Raw genomic sequence first — 22448 nt, 5'->3', positions numbered from 1 at the left:
GAGAATGTACAGCAGGGTGACTACAGCTAATGGTAGTGTATTATATACTTGAAATTTGCTGAGAGTAGATCTCAACTGAACTCACCACATACACACACATACCCAGACACACACACAAAGGTAACAATGTGATGTGATGCATATGTTAAATAGCTTGATCATGGTAGTCATTTAATAATGTATACACATATGAAAACATCACATCATATATCCTAAATATGTACAATTTTTATTTGTCAATCATACCTCCATAAAGCTGGAAAAAAATCCCACAAATTGGTGGACACCACACTTGCATCCATCACTCGTGTGTGTGTTTCTGTGTGTGTGTGGTCTTTGACAAGTTACTTGAACTTTTTCTCAGACCCTCACCAGTAAAATGGGAATTAAATATTGTACCTGTGCAGTGTGATTGTTACCTAAACTGATACCAACAAAATACTAGAGCCTCTGGCACAAGCCAGCCACTCAGCCATGTTAGAGAATGACAGAGGAGGGAGCGGTAGGCTCTCAAGGACACCCAGTTACCACTTGGCAGATTTTTTACTTTGAAGCAATTGTTTGGTCTTCAAGCAGCCTCAGCTGGGCTCTCTCTTTGTCAGAAAGCTGCGCTAGTGAATAACAGGACTCATGCTTCTGAGCCAAATGTATCCTAAAGCCTGCTCGTTCTTAAAGTGAATGAAAATGTTTATTTCCCATATGAATGGAAAAGTGTTATATGCCTTGTGTGGGAAATTCAGAAAGCACAGAAAAGTATGAAGTCACCCATAATCCTGCCAAAGTAACCAGTATTAACAGTTAACCATTAAACCATTGTTTGCCACATTTTCAATAGTTTTTCTGTAAAGTTTTTAAACAAAATTAGGACCACAATATCCTTGCATTTGTCTGTCCTCCCTTTTTTCACTTAACATTTAATTACATGTATTTTCCCCATCTTTAAACATTCTTTATAATCACCACTTTTACTGCTGAGCAACAATCCATCTTATGCGTAGGTGTTATACTTAGCTCTTCCCTTATAGTGTCAGGCTATTTTTCAGTGTGATAAATACTAGATGAACATATTTGCACATATATCTGCAATTGTATCATTTCTCTAGAATCAATTTTTAGAGAAGGAACTGCACTCCCAAAAGGTATGAGCAGTTTCAAACTGACTGGCCTATATTGCCAAGTAGCTTTCCAGATAGGTTGTTCCAATTTAAATTCTTCTAGAAGAGTATTGGTCAGTACGTCTGCTTCATCCCCTCAGCCCCTACTCTCCGAGAGGTTTTTTTTTTTTAAAAAAAAATACCTAACTAATACGCAAGGTAGGAACTGGTTGTTCTTTAAAGGTAAATTTCTCAAGTTCATTTGGAGAAATAGCTCCGGGGACTTATGTTCACCATGGTTAACTGTGGGATTAGGTCTCCTGAGAAGATAGTGGTAGAAAAATCATTCAAATATGGGAGAAAAAGATACAATTGCAACACAAGCAAAACAGGTGGCTTTTCTGAGCTTTCAAAAAATTGTAAATGTGTATCCTATCGAAATATGACCTTCTCCCATGCAACAATTGGTCACAATACTGTACCCTCAGTTTTGACCTAATGCTTCAAATTCTGTGCTTTGAAACTCATTTTCACATGCATGAAGTTGGTGGTGGTGGAGAAGGTAAATTAGTTTCTCAGACAGTTTTATTAAGACTTGTTATGGAAGTAGAGCTGCAACAAATTGAGCCAAGGATTCAGCTTGTGTGTTTATTTTTCTACCATAATCAATAGTGTTTGGTCTGCTTAATGTTGTACACATTGTAAACTCTGAGTCTTCCTTTTGTAAGAGGAGTACCTTTTGAGAGCCATTTAATTTTAAAGGAAGTTTTTTTTTTCAAAATTCAATGTGATGTTGTGAAAATATACTTCTCATGGTTATATTATAGTGCTTCCACCTGACAGAATTCCTCCCCCGTGATAACTATAACCACATATAAGTTTGTTAACAGAATCCATGGGGAGTGTTACCAACCACCACTGAGCCATTCCAGACCTGTGCAGGCCCTCAGATCTGAGAGAGAAACAATAACTGAGGACAAATGAAAGGGATTCCGAACACCAGCCACTAAGCTAGAAACACATCAAACGTGTTTTTATTCAGATATTTTTGACTGACTTTGTTAACTAAATTCTATCTCATATTGGTGGATGAAGCATATTTTTAGAAATAAATTTTTAGAAATAGTCCAGAGAAGATAGCAGAATAGATTATTCTAATTTTTTTTTTTTTTTTTGATGGAGTCTCACTCTGTCGCCCAGGCTGGAGTGCCGTGGCGTGATCTCGGCTCGCTGCAACTTCTGCCTGCCTCCCGGGTTCAAGTGGTTCGCTTGTCTCAGCCTCCCAAGCAGCTGGGATTACAGGTGCCTGCCACCACATCCAGCTAATTTTTGTAGTTTTAGTAGAGACAGAGTTTCACCTTGTTGGCCACACAGGTCTTGAACTCCTGACCTCGTTATCCGCCCACCTCAGCCTCCCAAAGTGCTGGGATTACAGGCATGAGTCACTGCGCCCATCTGATTATTCTAACTCTTGGTCCAGTGTCTTGGACAACTTCGTATTCCCTCCTAGACATCAGTCAGCGTCTGCTCCTCCCACTTCCCATTTCCTGCTCCTCCCAGCCTCACATAGATTCACATGTGCAGCATCTGCTCACGGCCTGGTGCCAGTACTGTTTCACTAATATTGCATAATTGGTGGACCTTTTTTTTAAAAAAAATCTTTAAAGCATTACTTGATTTTTCTAACTTTCTAAGCTTTCTTGTTTCATTCCATGTTCTCTCAATATGCATAAACAATACACAGCAGTTAGAATAGAAGAAAGCTCATTTAGGTAATTTTTCTTTAGTTTTGATGAAATATAAAAATATACCTGAGTCGGGCTGGGCATGTTGGCTCACACCTGTAACCCTAGCACTTTGGGAGGATGAGGCAGGTGGATCACCTGAGATCAGGAGTTCGAGACTAGCCTGGCCAACATGGCAAAACCCCATCTCTACAAAAAACATAAAAATTAGCCAGGCGTGTCCCAGTATTTGGGAGGCTGAGGCAGGAGAATCACTTGAACCCAGGAGGTGGAAGGTTGCAGTGAGCCGAGATCGTGCTACTGAACTCCAGCCTGGGTGACAGAGCCAGACTCTATCTCAAAAAATACACGTATATATGAGTCAGCCGTTCCCTCTTTGCTTATTTTATTTTATTTTTTTTCGGACAGTCTTGCTCTGTCACCCAGGCTGGAGTACAGTGCTGCGATCTCTGCTCGCTACAACCTCCACCTCCCAGGTTCAAACAATTCTTGTGCCTCAGCCTCCTGAGCAGGGACTACAGATGTGTACCACCACACCTGGCTAATTTTTGTTTTTTTAAATAGAGACGGGGTTTTACCATGTTGGCCAGGCTGGTCTCAAACTCCTGTCCTCAAGCCATCTACTCACCTCGGACTTCCAAAGTGCTGGGATCACAGACGTGAGCCACTGCACCCGGCCTATCTTGTTGATTTGTTTTTTAATTTCAATGTTTAAAATTTAGTTTCTGGTAAAAGATGATAACATTTGAGTTCTAATTTGCTGTCAACTCTGCCACCAAAAAAAAAGTAGTAGGAATGAAATTATTCTCAGCAAAATACTTTAATCTCTTAGAATTAAAAGCTTAAAAGTATTAAATGCATTTTAGGTCTTTATTAGTTCCCTGGAACTAAAATTGTATTTCAGCAAAAATAATGAATTAAAATTTTGCTCATTAATTGCCAAATATTTATTTCAGAACCATAATATGAAACCCACAGAAACAAAAACACACAAACAACTCTGAAAAAAATTACTTGGTATCTCTTAGAGAAGAAAAATATCTTCTTCTTCGGGGCAAGAAGTGTGTTATTCTGTGTCACTTTGAGAAGGAGGTCACACGTTTTCTTATTGATTTTACTTCCTATTTGGTAGCAAAATAATGTGAGATGAGGCAGTGAACATTCCTGGCGACAAGCCCAGATGTGAAAAAATATGTGTCAGGACATTTTCTGAATTCCATCTTTTTCCCAGAGATATCCTTGCAGATGAATGGTCTTTGCTCTACATCAGGGACACAATCACATGGCTGTACTTTAGGAGGAAGTCTTCTGGCAGCCCATTACTTATAAACACAAGCCAGTTGGATTCCAGGCATGCACTCGAAATTCCCTGGCAGTCCTATTGCATGGCCAGGTGGCTTCAGCCAGTCGGTTCCCAGGAATTTGCTACCAAAGCATAAGCAGGCTACAAGTGGAGCCATGCTCCTGTTTGCCCTTGTTTTTACAAAGAGATAAGGAAAAGGGTCACTTTCTTTCTGTGAAGGTGGGTGGAGTGGAGAAGAGATTTGGGAGAAGTACAGTGTCATTAAATTGACCGGAAATGCTTTTGAACATCTCTGTTCCTCAGGCAACATCAGGAACACTGAGAAGCTGAGCTATGACAAACAACACCAGTATGAGATCCTGGTGACCGCCTACGACTGTGGACAGAAGCCCGCTGCTCAGGACACCCTGGTGCAGGTTGATGTGAAGCCAGTTTGCAAGCCTGGCTGGCAAGGTGGGCCTGTTTTATCAGTCTTGTGTGAAGGCAGCATGGTCTGGTGTATGGAAAGTGGTGTACTTGTTCTCAAATCATCACAACACATAACTTTTTTAAGTACAGTCACTTTGCTGTGAGAAATAAAGTAGCTTGCTTATTCTCACAACTCTTAGGTGATATATTATCCCCATTTTTCAGCTGAGAATGTCAGAGACATCCCCTATAACCTCATGCACCCTGTTTGTCCAGTGCTCCCTTTCTCAAATCTCATGACATCTTTGATCAATAGAAATTATCTCACAGCATGTAGGAGAAATTACCAGCAAGCCTATTCACTTTACCCTAGGGTGCTGGGTCTACCTGATGCATTTCAAGTTTTGCATCACGGATCAACACCTAGGGAAAGTCATCGTGTTCTTTGTGCTCATACAGAGTGCACACAGGCAGAGGTGGGAGACCCAGAATCCAGCCTCTGGATTAGGGAGTGTATAAAATGTTGAGTCTGGGAATGAAGAAGCAATGACTTTTGATGGAGGTGGATTTTTGTGTCAGTTTAGCTCTTTTAAAATGCAAGGAAAACTAAATGCTTAGGTCGCCCTTAGATAATAGAGTTTATCACTGAACTGAGGGCAAGTAAGGAAGGTGAGGACAGCTGCATAGATGGACCTTACAGAGATTTAAGTGATTTGTGGGATAATAATAGCTTTAGTGGTGATGCTAATAGATCTGGTGACTGAGCTCGGATTCTAGAATTATCTCTGCACCATTATTTTGGTGGCCTGATGACTCCCTGTCTCTACTTCATGTGTTGAAGATGCTGCAGGCTATTGCTTACTTATAACTCATAAAGTGCTTCATTTCTGGGGTACTGCCTTCTTTTGGTGTGTCTTTAAGCTACTCCCTCCCTCTTATATTCTCATATTTTCTCTCTGTCTCTCTGCCTTTCTCTGCCTCTCTCTCTCTCTCTCTCTCTCTCTCTCTTTTTCTCTCTGTCTCTGTCTCTCTGCTATCTTTAATTCTTAAATTCCCTAGAAAGAGTTGATGTTAGTCACTCACATCTATGTAGGGAAGACTGATGCCTGACCACCCTATAAATCTCTGGTCAGTCTTTGAATGACTGCCTTTTATTCAGTTACTCATTCCTAATCCAATTCATCAGGGTCAGATTGGCAGGACATCATGGTACAAAGTAAGGACGCCTGTGTCTGAGAAGCTACCTGACATCATTCCCCTCAGAAGGCAGTTCTCAAAGCGCTCCTCCCTTGAACAACTTGATCTCCCTTAAACTTAAAACTGAAAAGATCGGAAGGGGTAATTTAACCCACCTCTGGAGACAGCCAGAGTTGTTTGCCTTTGAACAAAGTAGAAAAGATGAAATGCTCAGTAGAGGAACCACAGGTAAGGCACATGAGAGATAAAGAACAAAGCAGAGTCATCTTTATGTCAGTCTGTTAGGATCAAGGAAGAGACATAGAAAGAAGGACAAGCCAGAGTGGGAAACTTTGTTTTCCCAACCTTGGGGAGCCTGAGCTCTGATTGGGTATAATTCACTAGACCCAAGGACCCTGCAGACAGAATTCTGTCTTGTTCACCACTGAATTTCTCAAGCTTGGTGCAGTGTCTAGTGCCAGTGGTGGGTGCTCAAGAAAATAGTCATTGAATGAATGAATGGATGGACGAATGAAAGAAAAGGTATCTGAGTTAAGAAGAACTCACCTTGTTTTGTTTTTAACTCATGGGAATTAGCTCCAGTGAAGGTGTGGCCTTTGAAGAGAAAACCTGGAAAAAATATATAAACTCTCTATGCATGAAATATGTTCACAATGAGAATTTAAGTGGGAAGAGCAAAACACGCAGCTCTATCAGGAGAATAGTCCCAATGTTTCTTTGACTTTGACAAATGAGGCACCTACAGATTTGTGATTACATTTTTATTCCAATATTTAAATGTAATTTCCTAACAGAATTTGTACTTATTAAATGTATGCAAGGAAAAACCTTGACACAGTGTTTAACTCTACATGTGAAGAATGTATTGAGCACCACCCTGCAGTGCACACTGCTGTTTGCAGTCCAGACAAACCTTGTTGGGCAAGGCTGGTGCCCATTTGCTGTTGTGTCTCCAGTGCCCAGCACAGAATCAGACATGATGCAGGCACTTAGCAAGTGTTCAACGATGGAGGAATGGTCAGAAAAACTTTGGTTAAAAAATGTACCTTTCTGTGGAATAAAGAAAGCAGGGAAGAGGCAATTCCCTGCATCCATTGATAGTGTTAGGCAAAATGATTTAAACACATGTAACATCAGTATCAGCTACTTGATTGTGGCTTCCCTGCCTTAGCTCTGTGGGCTATGATGACGTTTCCCTTCAAATAACCTGATCAATACTTTCTTCTTTAATTCATAGTACTCCCCCACCCCTTTTTCCTTTTTCTTTTTTTTTTTCCCCTTTCTGCCTTTGCTACATGCCCAGACACGCCACAGTACCAGGCTTATCAGTACCAGCTCACATTCCTTTTCTTATTTGGAAAGAAGACTAGCTCTCTAGCTCATTGCAGACATCCCTTCCCCTTTTCCCCTCTCTCCCTTATGTGCCCACCCTATCTAAAGAAAGTTCAAATGTTTACTCATCCAGAATTAGTTCAAATTGTGCCACCCAACCCCAGCCAATGGGGAGAGGGTACAGGGGCAGGACATATGTCAGAAATAAAGTCTTTCCTGCCCCTTTGTTCAGGTGTGGTCTCATGGTGACTGGCCAAGGAGAAGCACCCCTCTGCACAGAAGGAAAATTGCTTTGCTAAGGATCCTTTGTTTGAGTGTTCAATTTCCTTAGGATTTTGAGCGTTATTCCCAACAGCTGTGGTGGCAGAAGCTGACAATGAATTCTTTATCCTTAATCTTCTCCCTCCAGCTTACCCCTTGCAATTCCTTCCTGCCTAAAGGGAAATGACTTAGAACAGGTACAAGAATTCAAACTGCCAAACTGTGTTTGGCATCCAGAGCCAGAATCTGGGATGTCCTCTCTCTCAGTCACTGCTCCAGTAGGCTTCCAGATCATAGGTAGGCCCTCCAGGCTCTCTGATATGTAGAGCAGGCCATAGGAGCTTTCTACCATTCCTGTCCCAGCTCCCAGACCTAGAGAGGAACCTCCTCTCCTCCTCCCAGCCTATGAATTCACTTCATTCCTCCCCTTGGACAACCCTGAACTCTTCTTACTCGCTCATCTTGGGGCCTATTCTGTCTTATATCCAGGGCTGCAGCTTCTTAACTGGAAGTTCACCTTTCTCCAGGGAAGAACTGACCACAACTTGTCTGAGTTGTGTGTCTCTTGTCCTGCCCCTTCTCCCAGCTGTGCAGAGCAAACTGGAATGAACCGTGTTTTACTGGCTTGCTTGCTACTTGCAGATAGTGCAGACTGCCCCTTACTGTGAGTGGGCATCAGATGCCTTGGGGGAAAGGTTTGGCTTCTCATGGAGCCAGTATGGGGTGAATCCTGCACTTTGTAAATGGACCAGGAACACAGAGAGGGGAGGACATTCAGGGGAACAATGAACAATATGAGAAGAGCAGTTTGGCTTGCAGAGAAGGCTATGCCTGGAGAGATGTGGAAAGCAAGATTGGAGAAGCGCTTCTCAAACTCGAACATGCACCTGAGTCAGTGGGGGTATGGGGAGTCTTGGCAAAATGCAGATCCTGATTTAATAAGTCTGGGGTAGGTCTGGCTGCTTCTGTCAACTTCACTTTGACTAAGACTATGCAGAAAATAGTTACCAGACACCTGAGTATGTCTAATGCTTTTGTGTTGAAAAGACAGCAGCAGAAAGACAGCATCTAATCAGCATTAGATTAGCAGCAACTAATCTAATGCTGGCTAGATTCATTGCTCTCAGTTATTGGCATTGTGGGAGACACTGAAATTGAATGCATATTACATGGTGGAAAATATTTTTTTTGGAGTGAATTAGTTAACCCTTTAGTGAAGGCCTACCGTGTGCTAAAGGCTGGGAATATGGGTAGATCTACCAGGACTCTGAGTATAGAAGGAGATGATAGAAATGCTGAGGATAAAAGCTGCACTGGAGGGACTGTGGGAAGACAAAGGGGATACTTAACCTTGAACCAGGCAGGAGCCCCAAGGAGATGTTCCTGGAGCAAATCTAGAAAAATACTGGGCTTTAGCACAGAGAGGAGGGGATATTCCAGACTAGAAAACAGGTGTTAGGTGAGAGAGCACAATGTGGCTGGAGCAGGGGGAAGAAGACCAGACTGGCCAACTGAGGACCAGGTCATGGAGGGAGGGCCTCCTCCTGTATCATCCTGAGGACAGGGGAGCTGCAGAGGCTTTTCTGCCTCCATGTATCTCAGGGAAGAAGGACTCCTCGGCAAACCACGTAGATGGTGGCTGGAATGCAGAGACTCAGGGGAGGGAGGCCAGCAGAAAAGAACGATTATTTCTGAGTGCACTTTCAAGTGGAGCACTCCCCCAAAAGTACTAAAAGTCATGTATTTATTGCAAACTCAAGTTAAAGTGGGCATCAAGGTTAGATTTCAGGCAAATCTCATGAGATTCCATAGGCAAAGGGACAAAGGTGGCAGTTGGGCATGTCTGGGGCTGAAGAAGACCCTGCTACACCTTGTCAGGTGTATCTCCCAGTTCTCTCTGCAGCTGTCACCTGCCGCCACCCTCCTGAGGAGATAAACACCTAGGAGCCTGGGGGTCAGCTGGTCCCCTTGCCCCTTCCAAAAGTCAGATGGGTTATTAAATAAACTGAGAATCTGGCTTACATTTTACTATGTGAAAGGCATTGACTTCAAATCAGAGGGTGATAAGCCCAAGAAGGTGTCCAGATTTGCTTGGGAAAGTGGGCTCAGGGCATTACCAGGAAGACAGAGTAAAGAAGAATTCTTGCCCTCAGTTCTCTCTTTTACTGTCCTGCCAGGGTGTCTGAGGTTCCAACATTGCAGTGCCAACCTTTTATTTTAATAGATAATCCCCCCTGAAAATGAAAATACCTCCTGCAGGAGCCACATGTTAGGAGTCAGCAAAGTGTAGCCTACAGGACAAATCTGGTTGACTGTTTTTGTACAACTGTGAACTAAGAGATGGCTTTTACGTTTTAAATCATTGAAAAAAAGAAAAATAATATGTCATAGCACATTAAAACTATGTGGAGTTTTATTCTTAGTGCATACAGATAAAGATTTATTGGAACACGACCACACTCATTAGTTCACGTAGTGCCTATGGTTACCCTACAACAGGAGAGCCGAGTCGTTTCAATAGAGATTATGTGGCCCTCAAGGCCTAAATATTTACTATTTTGTTCTTTACAGAAAAAGTTTTCTGACCCCTGCATGAAGCTCTTGTTGTCCATTGACGCCTTAGCAGAGAGTGGGTGATTAGATGCATAGCAAAGCCTTGAAAGAATGAGAATCAAATGGATATATTTAGACAGAGGCAAAGAACTGTAAAAGTCCAAAGCAAAGTTCACTGCACAAAGGGCAGGAACATCCTGTGGGATAAGCAATTCTAGCCCATTTAATAGATAAGGAAAACTTAGATTGACTGTCTTGCCCAAAATCTCACAGCGGTAAATGGTAAACATGGAATTCAAATTTATATCAGCCTATTCCAGAGGGCATCTTACTGTGTCAGAAGTAAGAAAGAGGATAGAAAAAGGGGGTTGAGAATTTCCAAAGGGGGATGTTACGAGCTTTGCAAAACGGTATCTCAGAAAACAGTTTAGAAGAGAGGCACAGCCTATATGTCCTTAAGCAGTGTAGTTAACTTTTCAGTTACCTTAGCTGTAAGATGGTGATGAGACTTACCTGGAAAGGGTAGCTGGAGTTCAATGGGACAATGTCTACATAGCACCTAAGAGGCACCACGACTCTCATTTCCTTGATTGAACCAGGTCTAGGGAAACATTGCCTTGAAATTATAATTTGTTCAAAAATAAACCCAAGCTTGAAGACTGTCCGTCTTTCAGATACTATTTGCCGGAAACTAAAGTTATCTCTGATTATCTCATGGCCCAGAGAAACACAAAGTGAGCCCCAGACATAGGTGTTAAGCTTCAAACCCAAAGATGCCGGGCCCAAGTGTGGCTCCTCACACCACAGCAGGAAGACTCTACCTTCTCCTTAAAGAGAATTCAGCATGAAAAATTACCCCTATACCCTTCCATTCAGTAGGACAGCACTGACTTTTTGAGCTTCATACCAGAGGGCTCCGCTTCCTCCTCCACCCTCACAGTCTCCTTCCTATCCTTTTGAATCTCTACTATTTATCAATAACCTCTCTTCTCCCTGTCCCCATTTTTGACTTGCCTCTCCTTCCCCTTCATTTCTTCTACATTCTTCTGGTTCCTTCTGCTCCTCTTCCCTTTTCTAAGCATATGCCCTGAACCCCACACAGGGGTAGGTGATGGGGGAATGGGGTCAGGTCAAACCAGTGGAGATGGAGCTAGGTATGGAATGAGAAGGGCTGAACCCAACCCTTAGCTGGATCATAATCTAGCCACAGGCTTTGCTTAAGCTATTTCTCTGGCTGAGCTTTGGTTCCCTAACTGTAAATTAAGAATCATAATCCTTGGCCAAGCTATTTGGTAAGATTGTTAAGACCAAAAGAAATTGTAGCATAGAAGTACTTCACAAAATTTAAATCCCTATGCAAATGAATGCTATGATTAAATTGGGAAAATAGACACCGTCATGCAAATGAACACACACAGACACACACGAGTACGCACATTTAAATCCATAGAATTGAGTAAGGCTATGTGGCTTAAGCATCATGTTCTGGATTTTTGTTCTTAAGATTGGGATCAAAGGGAGACAATGGGGTGGGGTAGAAAGTGTACAGTCCTGGGGGTCAGTCCAGGAACCCAGATTTCAGTCCCAGCTAGGCCCTAGCTCACTCTGCAACCTTGGAAAAGTCACTGCTGTTCAGCTTTGGCTTGTCTAAATGTAAGTGCCTTCTTGTGAGGACCAGATGAAAGGCTGCCAGCAGAGAGCCTTTCACGGAACCCCACACGGTGGGGCTCAGAGAACAGCAGCGCTTTTTAGTTCCCTTTATCTCAATTTTAAAAAATCACAATGGAGTATTTTTTCCTCAAATAATTGGAAAAACCATTATTGAGGCCTGAATTCCACTGACTGCAGCAGTGTGACCCCAGGGCAGGTGCTCCGGGGATTTACAGCTGCTAAGGGGATTGCTCAGATCTGCCTGGCAAGCAGCTGAGCTCCTGGCGGAGGGCCTCGTGGGGGCACTTCTCCGTGAATGATGACCTGTTTTGACATCACTGACATAGCCGATCATTAAGGTGCAACAAATGGCTCTGTACAGGATGCTGATTTACCTACTCAATGGTATCTTAATGTGCTTAAAGAGCTGCCAGATAAAAGTGCCCATGCTCAAGTCTGCTTTGACCTGACTCTCCTGTGGATACGCCTGGAGGGTAATGAGCCTTAGAGGTTTCCAAGGCCCAATAATATCAGCCCTGAGGGGAAGAGGGTGTGGGCAGACTTCACTCATCCCAAAGAGTACTCAATAATGATAGTAATAATCGTTACCACTGACTGAGCACTTACTATTTGCCAAGCCTTATCTAAGGGCATTCATTGCATGCATGTGGTCATTTATTCTTCACTGTTCCCTGAAAACTGTTATTTTCCCATTTTACAGATGAGAACACTGAGGTTAATACACTTGCCACACAGCTAGTAATATTGAGGCCAGCTCAATCTGTCTGCAGACATAGAGATCCTCCCCCAATTTCCTACAATGCATCTCAAAGAAAAGGAGAACACTGCCATCTTTTGAGACCGTTGGAGGAAAGCTATTTGGGGGAAAGTTCTGAAATTAGAACTCTTTCCCCATGTTGAAAAGAAAATATGTCATTGGATAGTGAGGCAGCTTTGAGAGGGGACCATGGCTTGTGAATGGTGGAGGTGGGAGGGGTATCACTTTTGTCACCCAGGCCCACCACTGGGACCTGTCTTCATTCAGGATAACAAGGTCATTCATCACTCAACTTTAGATGACCTCTCAGGGACCACAAGGGGAAAAGCCTTGCCCAAGGTCATGCGGAGAGGTGGAACCACAGCTAGACTCAGGCCTCCTGACTCAGAGCCCCACATGCTACCTCATCTCCCCATAGACCTGGGTCTGCCCCTGAGCTGCACAGTCTGCCTACTCCCTCTTCCACTGACAGTTCTTTGAAATTTTGCAGTGGGCTAGAATGTCTCCCTGCAGGGAGTCAGCAGAGGATACAGCTTCAGAGTGCAGGCTTTGAAGCCAGAAAGACCCAGGTTCAAATCCATTTGACTCAAGGACATTGGATAAGTCAATTAACCTCTCAGAACCCTCAGATGTGGCATCTGCAAAATGAGGTTAATAGCAGTACCTATCGCAGAGGATTGTCACGAGGCAGAACTGTGCCTGGCAGGTGGGAATGCCTGAATTAATTCTAGCAATGAGGAAAGTGAAGGCAGGGGAGAGCAAGTAGAAGTGGCTAAAGTGCTTTTGGGAGTCTGGCCAGCCTCTCAGCATTATTTGCTGACTGTGTGACCTTAGGCAGGTCATTTGATATCTCAGCCTCAATTGTCTCCATGGTAAAATTACCCTCCTGCTAATCCTTTCCTCAGAGATGCTGTGCGGGTGGATAACATGTGTAAGAGGCCCAGCAAAGTGCCTGTTAAATGGTGGCTTCCTTCCTGCTCTCTGCACAACCCAGTGGAGGGCAGCCCCAGCCAGCCTGGTACCTATGCTGCCACCTGCACACAAGCCATACTTGGATTCTCATAATGTGTGTGACCACAGAAAGTGCCCCTCCTCTTCCTGCCACAGTTGTCCTCATCTCTAAAGTGGGCAGAACAGTGCCCCCTTCTCCCCACGTCTACCTCCCAGAGATCCTGGTGGAGGGAGGAACTGGATGGAGAGCCAGGAGCTGGCCGAGGTTGACCTCAGGAGCTCTGGATTCACACTGTTAAGTGTGGTGTGACCCATGAGGTACCAACTCAAGGATCTGGAGCATTGACCCCAGCCTAACCATGCAGAGGGACAGTGCGGGCCTAGCCCAACTGAGCTCCCACTCAACTCAGGAAACTTCCCCCAGGGCCTCCTCTGCACCCTGCCAGCCCCTGGGAACCATGAGCTGGAGCGGTGGTGAGGTGAGGGAAGGCAGGTGAGCAGTCCATTCCAATACAGGGCAGTCAGGGCACTGACAAGTAAAGCCCAAGGTCTGTGAGAAGAGAGGTGAGGTACAGTGGCCAGGCTTGAGAAAGCTTCCCCAAGAAGGTGGCACCTAGGCTGAGGTCTGAAGGATGAGTACATTAGCCAGGTGCCTAAAGGGCTGGGGAAGGGGCCAGTGATGGGAAGAAGCAGGGAACAGCATCTGCAGGAGAGCTTGCTGCTTAACTGCTGCACCTCCGGGCATTTCCGTCCACTGTTTTATCAACATTGTGGCTGTGTGACTGACAGGAGACAGGCATTTGGGTTGCAGAGAGGGGTTTTGGAGAAAGGTAAGTGATGGAGTAGATGGACTAGTGTGTTTTGTTTTCCTGTTTGTTTCCTTTTCCTTTTTTTATCTTGAATATATTTTTGTATCTTAAAAAATTATTTAATTATTACTTTTGTGGGTACATAGTAGGTGTATATATTTATGGGATTTATGAGATGTTTTGATACACGGATGCAAACTGAAATGAGCATATCATGGAGAATGGAGTATCCATCCCCTCATAAGTGTTTATCCTTTGAGTTTCAGTCAATCAAGTTACTTTCTTTAAGTTATTTTAAAATATACAGTTAAGTTATTGACTATAGTCACCTTCTCGTGCTGTCAGATAGTAGGTCTTACTCATTCTTTCCATTTTTTATATCTGTTAACCATCCCCACCTCCCCCTACGAACCCTCTACCACCCTTCACAGCCTTTAGTAACCATCCTTCTACTCTCTGTATTTATGAGCTCAATTGATTTGATTTTTAGATCCCACAAATAAGTGAGAATATGCAATTTTTGTCTTTCTGTATTTGACTTATTTCACTTAACATAATGATCTCCAGTTCCATCCATGCTGTTGCAAATAACTGGATCTCATTCTCTTTTATAGCTGAATAGTACTCCATCATGTTATGTACCACATTTGCTGTATCCATTTATCTGTTAGTGGACACTTAGGTTACTTCCAAATCTTAGTTATTGTAGACAGTGCTGCAACAAACATAGGTGTACAGATACCTTTTCAATACACTTGATTTCCTTTCTTTGGGGTATATACCTAGCAATGGGATTGCTGGATTAAATGGTAGCTAATTTTTTAGTTTTTTTGAGGAATCTCAAAACCGTTCTCCATAGTAGTTGTATTCATTTACATTCCCACCAACAGTGTTCAAGGGTTCCCTTTCCTCCACATCCTCGCCAGCATTTATTATTGCCTGTCTTTTGACTATGGACCATTTTAACTGGGGTGACATGGTATCTCATTGCAGTTCTGAATTGCATTTCTCTGATGATCAGTGATGTTGAGCACCTTTTCATGTGCCTGTTTGCCATTTGTAGGTCTTCTTTTAAGAAATGTCTATTCAAATATTTTGCCTATTCTTTGATCAAATTCCTAGAATTTTTTTCCTGTAGAGTTATTTGAGCTTCTCATAGAATCTGGTCATTAATCCCGTGTCAGAAGGGTAGTTCACATAGATCTTCTTCCATTCTGTGGGTTGTCTCTTCACTTTGTTGATTGTTTCCTTTGCTGTGCAGAAGCTTTTTAACTTGATGTGATCCCATTTGTCCATGTTCACCTTGGTTGCCTGTGCTTGTAGGGTGTGTTGCTCAAGAAATCTTTGCACAGACTAATCAGTGTCCTAGAGATTTTCCTCAATGTTTTCTTTTAGCTGTTTTCATAGTTTGAGGTCTTATATTTAAGTCTTTAATTCATTTTGATTTGATTTTTGTGTGTGGTGAGAGATGGGGTCTAGTTTCATTCTTCTGCATATGCATATCTAGTTTTCCCAGCACCACTTAATGAAGAGACTGTCTTTTCTGCAGTATGTGTTTTTGAAACACTTGTCAAAAATAAGATCACTGTGGATGTGTTACTGTTGGCTTTTATCAGAGATGTGGTGAGGTTTCCAATGCAGACCGTGAAGTAAGTAGATCGAACTGTCTAGAGAGATTCTGTGAGGCAGTGGACATAATAACCAGAGTTCACCTGGCAAAGGCACAATGTAGGTCTCCTTGGGGAGGGCCCCTTCTCCCCACCTTCCATGGAGCCCAGCCAGTCTGGACCCCTGTGGCCTGGGTGTTCCCTGGGCAGGTGAAGAGGGCCAGTCCTGGCCACATGAGCAGCAGGCATGGACAGTGGGGCCCCAGTAGGAGTGGAAGCCCGGGGAGACCTGTGTAGGGAATGTGAAGAACCTGTCTGGGGCCTCTGAAGACTAAGGCATTCAGAGGAGGACTCATTTCTGATGAGTTCTTGGTTGGTGAAGGTTGGTATTTAGAGTAAAATGTGACCTCACTTTCAGCCACAGTTTAAGACAAGTATTATTATTTGGTTACTCTCGTTTTAGTAACAAGGCTCTGCTGGTGGACAGTGCTTGAGAAAGCTGTGTTCCTTCTCTGCATTCCCCAGTGCCAGTGTCTGTCTCTGGCCTGAGACTCTGCATCCCTGGTTGCAGCAGCCACCCCCACACAGGCTGAACCAGGCAGGCAAGGAACAGGGACCTTCTACTTGCTGGGAGGTTTGGTTAATGACAGTCTCACACATGCTGAATCTTCCACCATTGGTGAGCTTCTAAGGAAATTCAGCCCTTTTCTCAGGCTCTAGATCCAGAAGAAAATATTATAGTAACAGTATGTCATCCCTTGTCAAATTCCAAGGCTTTTGCTCCTCAGGTTCTCAGCCTCCTTGGGTTTCTAACAACCTCATCACCAAATGCCAACAAAGCACTCCATGTCTAATGCATGGGTGGGGCTCACACTGGCCAACAGGAGCCCTTTGTGACAGCAGAAAGAGGCTGGCTGGCTGGCTGCCCAGGTGGGCACCCCTAGGCAAGGAAGAAGGATGTTTCTCAGGCAAGATTTATGAGCTCTGCATTCTGTTAAGAGAACCTGAGGTAGTAAGTGGCAATTGGGCTGCCATGTTATTTTTAATGTAACTTTTTTAATTATAATTTTTTATCTTCATTTGAAAATAATTTTAAAAAATAAACTCAATAAAAATTTCCTGTAGTTCAATTAATGCAGTATTGTTAATATTCCATTGTTTTTTCCTTTCAATGCATAGTCATTTGAACATTATGTTCTTTTTCCACTAAACCTTATGTCATATTTATTTCCCCACATCATAAAACCTCACTGACCCCCTCAGTGGCTGCATAACGTCTCCTTCCATAGGTGTATCCAAAGGTGCTTGACTGTGTCCTTGTAGTTAGATAGGGCCATGTGATTATCATATGTCAGCATGCTTCTGTTGTTCTTTTTAATGCAATGGCAATTAGTACAAAAGTCTTTGAATTTTGGTTACCTTTCTCTGGAGTCTATTTACTGGGCCAAAGTCTATGGTCATTTTGAAAACTGAGATACATTTTGCCAAGCATCTTGCTAACCATTCATGACAGTGTACTCTCCTAGCCCTGTCAGAGAGCCACCTCTCCCACCTTCACACATGGGGAATTGGGGGTGTCAGTGTATTCAACAGACTCGGGAGATTTAGACTGTATTTCCTGTAGAAGTGAGAACTTGATTTCAGCTTGAGACTCTTGTTCAGTGAAATGGAAAATCCTGCACTCTAGTACCACCTAGGAAAATGGTCCTTTCATTTAAAAAAAAAAGTTTTGAAGCTGTGTGCAAATGATAGCTTAAAAAGAGATTTACATAACTAGAATATGAAAAAGTACACATAAGCCATCTTTACAAAAAAATTGAAAAATATGGGCATGAAAAACTGTACCCTTCAATTGTGAATGTTTTTCAAAGCCATAAAAGTAAAGATTCTTCAAGAACCACTGCTCCATCTTTACACTAATAATACATTTGTCAAGAGATTTAAAAAATTGCCTGGCAGATGCTCATGTTTATTGTACATAAGAGAGAAGCATTTCTGTACATCCAAGAGAAGGTGCCCTGGTTGGCTGAGTTCATCGATCTTGGAAGGATTGTCTTTCAGAAGGGCTGCTTTGAAGTGCCTGGTTTCTGTACCTTTCCAGCATCGGTTCTGCTGGATGTGTTTCTGTTTGGGAACTGAGAAGGATGTGAGCTGAGGGTCTTTAGGGTTGAAGGGACTGGGAGAAAGCTGCAGCCGAGCCTGGGGTGGGTCCAGGCTTCTGAACACCACACAGTTCACTTCAGCTTTGGCTGCTGACCCACGGCCCCCCAGAGAGCCAGGGTAAAAGGAAAGGAGGGCTTGGCATAGGCTCTAAAGAGGTGGTGCCCAACACTGGCAAGATTGGAGACTTGATGGGTAATGGAGGCTCTCCTGCCGGCATCAGGGAACCACACAGAATAGGGTGGTTTCCTCTCACAGCATGGGGAAGGCCGAAGGCTGCCAGGAATGGAATGTGGTGTCTCAGAGGCCTGAGCCAGCCATCTCTCCAATGCAGTCTGCTCAGCAAGCTGTCTTTACACATTGCCCTTAACTAGTGGCACCAGTTCTCCTGGCTGGCAGGTGAGAGGCCAGGGAGGAGGGCCTGACATAAGCCTGGGCTTCAGCGAGGAGCTGCCTGCAGTTTCCCAGTTGCTACCAGAATAAGGCCCCAAAGTCTCTGCCAATGTGCATGACTTTGAGGTCTGCCAGATAGATGAGAAGCTTTTCTTAGGTCAGAGTCAGTCATCACAGTGTTGATTTGGGGCCAAATTATATCCCCTCTGTCATCAGGAAACTGGAAAGAACTTCATGAGCAAGACAAAATTTGAGACCAGATTTCCAGTTCTTTCATTTGACATTTATTGAGAATGTCTAGGGGACTAAAAAGGTTAAAAATGTATGGAACAATTGAAGCCAGTTTTACGTGCAGTTTCAGCATTCACATTTGTCCACAGACATTTCAATTCAGGTGGGTGGGGGGTATGCACACATACACAGCACACACGTGCACATGCAAACACACACATGCATGCATGCACACACACACACACACACACAGCAGCCATGTCTCGAATCCTTTCCATTTTAATGCCTAGCAGCCTATCCTTTGGCAGCTGGTTGGGCTAAGCAGATGATTGATAAGTAAGGTGTACCATCCTATGTGGGAACTGGACTGTGCATGTCTATATGTCTGGGTGTATATCTGTGTGTATGTGCGTCCTGATTTCCATACATCTGATTGCTCACTCATTTCATAGATATTTGTTGGGCACCTTTCATATGCCAGGCATTGAATAGTGATGTACAAGTCATGCTCCTGAGTGGGAACGGGATATAAAGGAATAAGTAAATTCTCAGGGAGAGGCTGGGGTAGAGATTGGGGAGACTCATCAAGGTGAGGCCAGTTCCAATAAGGGCTCCTTTACAAAGTCACCTGTGAGGTGGGACCTGGATGAAAAGAAGGACCAGTCCTAGGAAGGGCAGGGACCGAGTACACAGGCAGAGGAACAGCAACAGTCACAGCCTTGAGGCTTCACTGAGGATATAGCACAGAGATATGTATCCTTGCCCCGCTTTCCTTTTGTAGTTAATTATCTCTTCTTAGTAGGAATTAAAAAGTAATAAAATACTCTTGTGAAAATAAAACATAGTAAATGGAAAAGGGTCAGGAATAAAGGAAAAGAGAGGATTCCTTATATTTGTAATTGAGTGCAGAAAATTCCTGTTTTGTTTCTTTTTAAATGGTGCCTGTGTGTAAGCGTTTTTAATTGGAGAAGAAAAAGCCACATAATTTAATGCTCAAAAATGTGTGTGCCTATTATGTGTCAGACACAGGGATAAGTGGTTTGCATTTATTATCTCATAGAAACCCTATATACAACTCTACAATTGGTCACGATATCGTGAATGTTTGCATGAGTAAACATAGAGGGAAAATACGGCTTGCTCACAGTACACGATACCAAGTGACAGAGCTGGAATTCACACCCAGGTCTGACTCCAAAGCCTTGATTCCTAGCAGTTATGCTCTGTGGACTCCTTTGGGGGCAATTAATTAATGTCCCCATTCGACAGAAGAGGAAAGTGAGGCTCAGAAAGGTTAAAGAATATGCCCAAGGTTGCTCAGCTGGTAAGGCAGGACCAGCTGCATAATTTGTGGGTCCCAGTATAAAATGGAAACAAGGGGCCCCTTGTTTAAAAATTATTAAGAAAGTTAAGACAGCCACAGCAGAGCATTCAACCAAGATGGGGCCCTTCTGAGCATGCAACTGGTTGTAGAGCCAGGGTTGAAGTTCCGGTCTCCCTGACTCCTCACCAGCCCCGCCTCCTTCCAGCTGAATTTCCAACCTGATAGTTGTAGACCCATAATAGCAATTGATGAAATGTAAAAAGAATATGAATTCCTAAAAGCAAGAAGCAAGACATTCTTTTCTGGTTTTGACTTAGAAGTTGTCCAGCCTGGCACAAGTGCTGGCTCTGCACCAACTGGTTGTGGGAACTTCAGAAAGTGACTCTCTCTCTCCCCAATCCAGTTTCCTCTCCCGTAAAGGAGGATAACATTCTCTCACGGAAGTTTCAGTACCTGCCCTAGGAGATCCAGGAATAGTCCTTTCCTTGTCTCTCCTGAGAGCAGGATTTGTGACAAGGAACCAAACTTTGGAAGCCTAATAAAATAGCCTATGTTTCTTAACCACTCATTGTATGTCAGGTACTCTGCTAAGCATTTCACATTTATCATCTTACTTAGTTATCTCAACATCCCCACGAGATGTAGTTGTGCTGTTTTCCCACTTTGCAGATGAGAAAATTGAGGCACGGAGAGGTTAAGTAATTTGCCCAAGGTACAGCATCTGGTAGGCAGAGAAGGCAGGGCCTGGAGCTAGACATCTGACCCCTCACTTTCAGTCTCTGCACTCTGTTGTCTAAGTGACACCTTGGTCCTACCCACTGTTGGGTCCTGAGGAACTCATTACTAGAGGCCATGCAGAGAGCGGAGAGAAGGCGAATCTCAGAAGTCAGCTTCTGTCAGTCCTTTCCACAAAGGCCTTGAAGAGTCTGTTTCTGATGCTCTAAATAACCCACTCCCTGGCCCAGCATCCAAGGTCCTTGTCATCTGGCCCCAAAGTGCCTCACCCCACACCAGGGCCCCATGAAGCCCTCCTGAGCCTCCCATATGTCTGCACCTTCTGAGGCGTGGCAGCTGCTGGGTTGTACACTCAGAAATGGAAGTACTATTCACATCATTTCCATCTGAATGGCACCACTTGAACCTGGAGCTGTACAGACACAAGGCCCTGAAGAAGACACCCTGGAGTTCTCTTCTAGTCCGGCATTCCCCTCATTCTGCAATGCTGTATTAACTATGTCTGTTATTTTCTAGTATATATTCTGATGTTTTGACATCTGGGGGCCTTACTGACCCTGGAGGGACTGCTCCTCTTGGGACTGGCTGATTCTCAGAGATCCTAAACATCTCACACTCTCACTTCTTATATGCACTCCAGCCAGTCTGGAGCCTACACCCCCAAACATCCCTTTTTGGGGCTCTCACAGTCTGGGACACCATTCACCTGTCCTAATCACCCCAGGGTCAGGTACCAGACAACTATGCCCAAGAACTGGCTGGAATTATTCAAACTAGCCAATATTAAAATGCTTTCCCTGCCTTACTTGTTTCTTCCCATGGAAGCCACAGTAAAGCCTTGTGCCCACAGTTTCTCACCCTCCTTCTGCCTCCTGGCTGACACTGGTTCTCCTCTGCCCCCTCCCCTGCCTGTGGTGTGGCATGCTCCCTGAATCTGAATCTGTCCAGTTGCAGGGTTAACACTCTTAAATTTTACTAAATAGAATTGAACTAAACTTCAATGAATTGAAGTTAGTTCCCTCTGGTGTGGCCCTGTCAGTGGTGACACCTGCATGGATTGATTGAGGGGTGGCTATCAGGAGTATTCTGCTGTTCTGGAAATGAACACCAGGACTAGCCCAGCTGCTGAATGATGACTTTGAAGCAGTCTGGATACTTCACACCCATACTAAACATCCTATGTATGGCTCCTTACTGGTCCTGCAATTAAATCCAAACCTCTTCCCCAGCATTCATCATCTGACCTTCATTTACCTATGCAGCCCATCTCTGCTTCCTGACCCGCCCCCAATTCAGATGCACTGGATGGTCAATGGAGATGACGGCACTCACTGCTGAGCAAAGGTACCCTCCTAGCTTCTTCCAGTAGGAGAGGAAGACCCTTGGTGCCCAAATCAAAGCCACCCATCCCTTAGAGAAAGTCCTAAAAGATGGCAGATAGTGAATGCTCGCAGATCTGGCTGCAATGTCAGCTGCCTGAACAGTTCCTGTTCTGGGGTACCCCATTCCCATCCCTCTCACTCCACAGAATCCCAATATCCAGCCACTCACTTTGTGTGAACCCAGCAATTTCCTAGAAATCCTGATGCATCTCCAGCCATTGGAAGCTGAGACCAGGAAGAACCGGAGGCTCCTGCGCGTGCACATTTAAGGAAGGAAGCATGTCTTTGCCACACCTGCCTCTTTCCCTTTTATTCTTCTGCATCGTTTTTGACCACAGAATTGGGACAATGGACTGAACATCTTAGATTACAAGAGCCCCAAAGCCTATGCTTTCCAGAAATCCCTTAGATTAGCTTTATTCCCTCTCTAGGCATCTAATATAAAACTTCCAAGTGGTTAATGTTCTCCTGATAAGAAAACATAAGATACCCAAATGTAGAGGTAGTTATAATAAAAACATCATCTTTCTAAATT

General features: G+C 43.8%; 1 protein-coding gene across 1 annotated transcript in view; it reads left to right on the top strand.

The window, feature by feature from the left end:
- The window catches only part of CLSTN2 (calsyntenin 2), a 639619-nt gene that overhangs the window by 498384 nt on the left and 118787 nt on the right, over nucleotides 1–22448 (top strand). The window contains exon 5 of the mRNA XM_011958111.1: nucleotides 4446–4595. Coding sequence (XP_011813501.1) covers nucleotides 4446–4595 — 150 coding nt within the window. The remainder of the gene's footprint in view (nucleotides 1–4445; nucleotides 4596–22448) is intronic.

This window comes from Colobus angolensis, unplaced genomic scaffold (assembly GCF_000951035.1).
Source record: "Colobus angolensis palliatus isolate OR3802 unplaced genomic scaffold, Cang.pa_1.0 Scaffold46, whole genome shotgun sequence".
Taxonomy (NCBI): Eukaryota; Metazoa; Chordata; class Mammalia; order Primates; family Cercopithecidae; genus Colobus; species Colobus angolensis.
The sequence above is the reverse complement of the archived record's forward strand: the minus strand, read 5'-3'. Positions and strand labels throughout refer to the sequence as shown.